Source organism: Ursus maritimus (genome assembly GCF_017311325.1).
Source record: "Ursus maritimus isolate PB19 chromosome X unlocalized genomic scaffold, ASM1731132v1 scaffold_X1, whole genome shotgun sequence".
Lineage (NCBI taxonomy): Eukaryota > Metazoa > Chordata > Mammalia > Carnivora > Ursidae > Ursus > Ursus maritimus.
In genome coordinates this window covers 63,309,830-63,317,184 of record NW_024423319.1, presented here as the reverse complement: position 1 = coordinate 63,317,184, position 7,355 = coordinate 63,309,830, and the positions used below count along the sequence as shown (strand labels likewise).

Sequence of the window (7,355 nt, the reverse complement as noted above, 5' to 3'; positions counted from 1 at the left end):
AAAGAAAGGCTGTGGAACTACTCAATTTTAAAGAAGACTAAAGATACATGACAACTAAATTCAACATGGGGATCTGGACTGAATTCTGGATAGAGACACTGGAACAGTTGATGAAATTGGAATATGAGCTGTATTGTATCAATTTTAAAATTTCTTAATTTGATAACTGTACAATGGTTATGTAAGAGAATATCTGGCTCTTAGGAAATGAACCCTCAAGTATTAACAGGTAAAAGTACATGATGTATGCAAGTTACTTTCAAATGGTTCAGAACTGCCCCCCCATACATATACAGAGAGAGAGAAAGAGAGAGGGAACACATGTGGCAAAACATTATCCAAATGGTGAACCTTGGATAGTGGTGAACCATCAAGATTCTACAATCGATTTGTTGCATTTGCTTTATCACGTATTTACTCACATATTATGAAATTTTTTACTATTCTTGCAACTTTTCTCTAAATTTGAAATCATTTCAAAATTAAAAGTTAAACAAATTCTTATATAGTAATAGGAGACAAAAATTAGAGAAGTGAAGGAGGTTCGGGGAACTCAAAAGAACTGCTAGTGTGGAGGGAGATACAAGCTCACGCCTCTAAACACCAACTTGAAGTTAGTGCCTTTGATGATTTAGGCTAAGATGAGTGTATCAGCTCTCTCTTCTAGAGCCCTAAACCTGGCTCCAAGGCGCGGGTCGGACGGGGAGGGTTTCTCTCATTCTTCACTAAATACCGCACCTGCAAAGCGTGAAACTACATTTCCCAAAAAGCCTTTAATTCTAATATCAGTAAAGAGGATTACAATTTCTATAGGGGGTTTTTACAGGTCTCGCGAGATTTCATTAAATCTCATTAAAGAGCCCTGCGGAAAGCCATTTTGTCTTTCAGGGCATTTTGCAAGGAGACTTGGCACGAGTTTGTAGCGAAGGAGCAGCTGCCGTTGCGCCGTTCTGTCTTCAGCTTCAGGATGTTTCCCATGGCCAGAACTGCTCTAAGTCGTCTCCGAGGTAAGTAAAAATTGTGAGCAAATAATTTCCAATCGTCTTTTACCCATTTGTCCTAGTGGTCTCTCGTGCCCTTTCCCTCCACCTGCATCCCGACTTTCTAATTCTAAATGCGGTGTCTCCCGCCTCGCCCCAAGTAATTGGGAAGCTGTCCTTAGCATTAATTTAATCCCCAGTGTTTCTGTTTTGGTTCTCGGCTCACTTTCTGTTACTAGAGTCATAGCATAGCCCTGTTTTTTTTTTCTTTTTTAATTCACTTACCTACGATTTCAGGGAAGGAGGTTCTTGGTGGGCACTACTCATTCCTTCAGTAATTTCGTAAATTTTAGCTTTGAGGGTACATTTACCCCCGAAGAACTTCCTCTCCAATTCCTGTAACTGTGACGGAAGGAAACTGGAAATCTAGCTCTTTCTCTGGTTTCATTTCAAGGAGACAACCCAGGTGGTGGCCCTGCAGGTTTTATGTTGTTATTAAATGAATATTAGCTTATTCTAAAACAATTGTAATTTTTTTCTTATCTAAAAGTTTGGCAGGTACAAGGGAATTTTGAGACCAGCCTTATGTATTGAGAATGCCTAGATTGGAAAGAGAAAATTCATTTCCGTGCTTGATTTGCAGTGAAGGTGACCTTGAGTAATGTGAGCAGTTGTTTTACATTGAAAAGTGACTTTAAGCAATTACCATTTAGCTTCTTTAGCCATATTTTCAGTTTACACAGTCATTAGTGGCATTACTAGATTGTGTTCTAAACACTAAAGCAGCTTTGACAGTCACTGAAAAAATAGTTGCCCAACTGGTTTTTCAATATTCCAGAAGCCGCGTCTGTTATCTCTTCCACTTTGAGCAAATGATACATGCTTTCCATTACATAAGTACCACTTGAGGCTGTAAAACAGTAAGGATCCGGGCGCGTAGGGGTGGCTCAGGTCATGATCCCAGTGTCCTCGGATCAAGTCCCGCGTCTGGCTTCTTGCTCAGCCGGGGGTCTGCTTCTCCCTCTGCCGCCTCCCCCCCCCCCGCCCCCGCGCTCTTTCGCCCTCTCTCAAATAAATAAATAAAATCTTAAAAAAATAAAACAGTAAGGATCTGTTACGTAGGAAGGAAATAAATCTGGAAATATGCATTTTGCAGTCTTGGCTGTTTGCCAAGCTCTCCTAAGAGCCTGGAGAGGCAGTTTGAAAATACATTCTACTAAAATAATAGTAAAGCAAAGTTTTAATGTCATTCTGCTCAAAAACCTTTGCCTCTACGAAAAAAGTGGCCCTCCATTATCCTTTCTAGTTTTATCCCTATTATCTCTACACCTCGTCCTTCAGCCAAACATAATTGGTTTTCTAGTACACTGGGCTTTTTTTTTCCTCCGCTTTTTTTAAGATTTCCCTTTCCTACATCTACATAACCAAATTCTACCTGCTGTTGAGAGTACTTAGCTAATATTCTACTTTTTTTGTATCACAGTGATTTGTGTATACATGTCTCATATCCTCCTCTAGGTTGGAGGTTACTTGAAGGCAGGGTCTGTATGTTACACATTTTCATGTACCCCATTTCTCTTAGCATTGTGTTATATTCATTAGCAATTATTTACTTATTTTTAAAAATATTTATTTATTTGAGAGCGATCGAGGCGGGGGGGGAATCATGAGCCAGGGGGAGAGGCAGAGGGAGAAGCCGACTCCCCACTCAGCAGGAAGCCCTACCCGGGACTGGAACCCAGGACTCTAGGATCATGACCTGAGCTGAAGGCAGACACTTAACTGACCGAGCCACCTAGGTGCCCTCATTAGTAATTTTTGTTTTTTAAATCAACATGACTCTAGTTTTTTATTTTTTTTAAATGATTTTTTATTATATTATGTTAGTCACCATACAGTACATCCCCGGTTTCCGATGTAAGGCTCGATGATTCATTAGTTGTGTATAACACCCAGTGCACCATGCAATACGTGCCCTCCTTACTACCCATCACTGGTCTATCCCATATGACTCTAGTTTTTGGAGGGTTTTTTTTTTTGTAATTTTAAGGTCATAAACATTTAGTATGCTTTAATTTGAAATTCATTTTGAGTTTACCCTTTTATGTTGTAAGTTGCTGAGCACGGCAGAGTAAACTAGTGAAAATTTAAGTCCTAAATACCCAAATTAATGAATAGGAGCCAAGTTCCAGAGGTTTGTAGTGAATGTTACTGACATCACCTGTTCTGTTTTATCCCCCAAGATTTTATCATGAAAACTTTCAGACATAGAGAAAATTTGGAAGAAGTGTATGATAAACACACATACTGCACTGGATAGATACAATTAACATTTTGATATATTTGTTTTCTCACATATCTATACATCTGTCAAATTACTTGTGATGCATTTAAAGTATACTACTTTGCTTTTAGCTACAATATGTTTTTTTATTTTTATTTTTTTTAAAGATTTTATTTATTTATTTGACAGAGATAGAGACAGCCAGCGAGAGAGGGAACACAAGCAGGAGGAGTGAGGGAGGAAGAAGCAGGCTCATAGCAGAAGAGCCTGATGTGGGGCTCGATCCCAGATCGCCGGGATCACGCCCTGAGCCGAAGGCAGACGCTTAACCCGCTGTGCCACCCAGGCGCCCCTTAGCTACAATATGTTTTAACATTGTATTGAACCACAAAGTACTATAAACTTAATATCCTTTGCTTTCCTGATTAGCAATATCAATTACATGTTCTTTTTTCCTTATAATTGATAGATACGCTTCTGTATTCCTTTTTTTTTTAAGTACAAAGCATTCCACAAACAATGACAAGGCAGAGCCACCAGAAAAGGACGCCTGATTTCCATGACAAATATGGTAATGCCGTATTAGCTAGTGGAGCCACTTTCTGTATTGCTGTATGGGCATATGTAAGTACTGTTGATTGATAATTTTCTATATTAGATGTTTTTCATTCCTATTTATTTTGTGTATTCAAAATGCTTTCACAGAGTAGTATACATTTCTAGTTAGGAGGGACTTCAGAAATTTTCTGATATAATTACCCACCCAGTGCAGGAATTTCTTCCATAGCATTAAGCATTCATATTCTACCCATCATTTTCTTTTTTCTTTCTTTTTTAAAAGTAATCTGTATACCCAGCATGGGGTTTGAACTCAAAACAGTGAAATCAGGAGTTACATGCCCTACCGACTGAGCCAGCCAGGTGCACTACCCATCATTTTCTTGCAACAAGAAATTCTGATCCCATTTCCATGTATCAACCATAAGATACTAGAAACCAAAGATACTAGAAAAATTAGATATCAGTCTCCTTAATCTTCTCTTTCAGATTAAACATCCTTAGTTCTGTTAATAATTTTTTGTTACATGGTTTCCAGGGTTTTCACCATCTTGGGTCACCTTCCTTCACTTAGTCAGTTTCTCTTCTAAAATTCTATCCCCGGAACTGAGTACAACATTTCTGGTGGATGAGATGTACAGTGACTTGCTTTGATTATTTTAGTTTTTTACATCTTACATTTAACAGTCTTCTTAGCAGTTGATGTATTTATTGGTTAAAAGTAGGATAAATGTATGTTGTTCTTAAAAGATATCTATTAACCTTGCCTTAATAAACAAAAATATTAGTGGGACTTTTCATTCTTGTTTTAACCTTCTTTAAATACACTTAAAATAGGTGCGTGTAATTAGAAGGGTAAATAGATGTTGAACAAATGCATGATCAGGGGCACCTTTGGAGGTGGTGTTCCTTGATGAAAGATATTTTAAAAGGGCTTTTTGGCAGTATTTAGGTAATTGTGGTTGAGTGAAGCAGTGTTTGAGGAGATAGTAGAGAAATGTGAAGTAAAAATTTGAATTAAAAATTCAGTTGCTCAGTCATACTAGCCACGTTTCAGTTGCTCAATAGCCATATGTGGCTATTGTGTTAGTGAAGATCTAGACATTTCTTGCACCTCAGGAAGTTCTTTTGAGCAGTACTGGTCTAGAGAATTAGGACAGTAATTAGCTTTGGCCTGCATGGAGGAGGCACTATTTCCCAGCTGAGTTTCTGTGTGTTTTTAACCTGTAGAGTTGAATATCTTTGTCACTTTTAAGAAATAGTCTCCAAGGGAGAGTGGACTCTGGTTTAAACATTTATAACTAATAGCATTTTAATTCTTACAGACAGCAACACAAATTGGAATAGAATGGAACCTGTCCCCTGTTGGCAGAGTCACCCCAAAGGAATGGAGAGATCAGTAATCATCCCAGTTGGTGTAATACTGAATTGTTTCAAAACCAACTCACAGTTGATGCCAAGTAGAAGCACTGTGCACCCATTAAAATATGGCATGGTTGAAGAAATAAAGTACATTTGAAACCTTTGTTGTCAGTTTATTTCTTTGTAATGAAACCAAGCTTGATCACTTTTCATCTATTTAACCTTACTGTTACTGTTAAAGTCAGATGCTTTACAATTTCTTAAATAATTTTTCTTCCTGAGGTAGTATGAAAGTAAAATCTGTCTGTCACCTGGAAGTCAGCTATATAGTAGGCTGAAATTACAGTTCATGAATAACTGATCACAGTTATTTTAGGCACATCTTTGAGTGTCCAGATACTCATTATACCTACTACTTTTATCTCTAATTTATGTTTATATTTGGAATTGGTATTAAGTCCTTTTTACTCCTGCCAGGAGAACTTGGGGTGTCACAAGACCCAAGGGAAGAGTGGTCCTATCAAATGAACTCTTAGGATGTCTGAAGGTTAGCTAGCTTCTTGGCTCCATTGGCACATTTATCTTAGAGCTTTGGGTCTTTCATTATATTTATTTAGGATGTTTATGATGCTATTAAAGAATCTGTCAAATATGTTTTATTTTCACTTATCCAGCTACTATCGGTGGTGACATCTGCTTTTGGCTTTCTGTAGTTACACCAACTTTTTGATGCATTTATTATCCTGAATTCAATATGACTTTGGATTTTATATGTATGATGCTAACTGAAGAAAAATCTACACCATGTACTTCAGTACTTCCTTGGCTGAAGGTGTAAAAAGCCTCATGTTTGATAGTGCTGAAATAAGCAGAAAATGAAATTTCAGTGGAGTAATCTATGTTAGCTAAATGAGAGATTACTAAATTCACTTACCTATGCATTAAGTTATAAGGTAAATGCCTTTTAGGACTCTCTAAATTTACCTGATGTAGATAAGGTTTTATGCATAACAGCATTTGAACAATTTTTACTTAAATGAAATACTAGAAGAATGCTCTGATGGCAATATGTCCTGTTTTCTCATTAAATGCATCAAAGCCAGTAAGTAAGTTCATTGAGTAGGAAAAGTTGAATGTCCTTGCAAAATAAGTGCATTGAAAGGTTAGTAACTACATGATAGTGCCAGTATTTGATAAAGTTTGAATGAACACTTTCTATCGTATTTAGAAAGCATGTTAAAATAGGACTGAAGTGTTCAAATGCATGTAACTCTGAAATGTGATTAAGCAAAATATACGCTTTAAGGAAGTTTCAATGTTCCATTAGATTATTTACCTTTTTATTTCTGAATTGGCATTACTAACGACTACAGGTAATATTCAATATGATTTGTACCACTTCTGTCAGGTAAGTGATAATTGTCAGCTATACTTACAGGCAAAAAAAATAATGACCTTTAAAAATGTCTGTTTGTCCATTTTCCAGCATACACATTGCTTTGTGTGGTAAAACCTGATGATGGTAGTTGGCATTTTTGAAGAGGCTTTTAGAACTTAATTTTGTAGTTAATCTTGTCCTGATCAGTAATTCTAAAACTACCTCAGCCCCTGCCAGAAATGAAGCAGTAGTGTAAGTACAAATTAGTGTCATCACAATGTTCTGACCTTGCAACTTTCCTAGTGTACTGAGAGTCAAAGTTTTATCCTTTCACAAATGCACTTAATTTACCCCAAAGCACAACACAGAGTTTTAATATCTAGAGTGGGCAGGTTGTCAAATTGGTCTGCCCATCAAAAATTCTGTACATTTGAAGAATTTAGGTAAGTGACTTAAGAAGCACTGCCAGTCCTTTTTTTTAATGTTTTTTTTATTATATTATGTTAGTCACCATACATTACATCCCTGGTTTCCGATGTAAAGCTCGATGCTTCATTAGTTGCGTATGACACCCAGTGCACCATGCAACACGTGCCCTCCTCACTACCCATCACCAGTCCATCCCATTCCCCCACCCCCCTCCCCTCTGAAGCCCTCAGTTTGTTTCTCAGAGTCCATAGTCTCTCATGCTTCATTCCCCCTTCTGATTACCCCCCTTTCTTTATCCCTTTCTTCCCCTACTGATCTTCCTAGTTCTATGTTCCATAGATGAGAGAAATCATATAATTGTCTT

General features: G+C 37.4%; 1 protein-coding gene across 1 annotated transcript; it reads left to right on the top strand.

The window, feature by feature from the left end:
* The first annotated feature begins 849 nt into the window (after nucleotides 1-849).
* LOC103675819 (cytochrome c oxidase subunit 7B, mitochondrial) lies at nucleotides 850-5,347 on the top strand. The gene is made up of 3 exons (XM_008704952.2): nucleotides 850-1,007; nucleotides 3,764-3,888; nucleotides 5,148-5,347. Exons 1-3 carry the CDS (start codon nucleotides 968-970, stop codon nucleotides 5,223-5,225), a joined length of 243 nt encoding a protein of 80 aa, XP_008703174.1. The 5' UTR covers nucleotides 850-967; the 3' UTR covers nucleotides 5,226-5,347.
* Nucleotides 5,348-7,355: the final 2,008 nt, after the last annotated feature.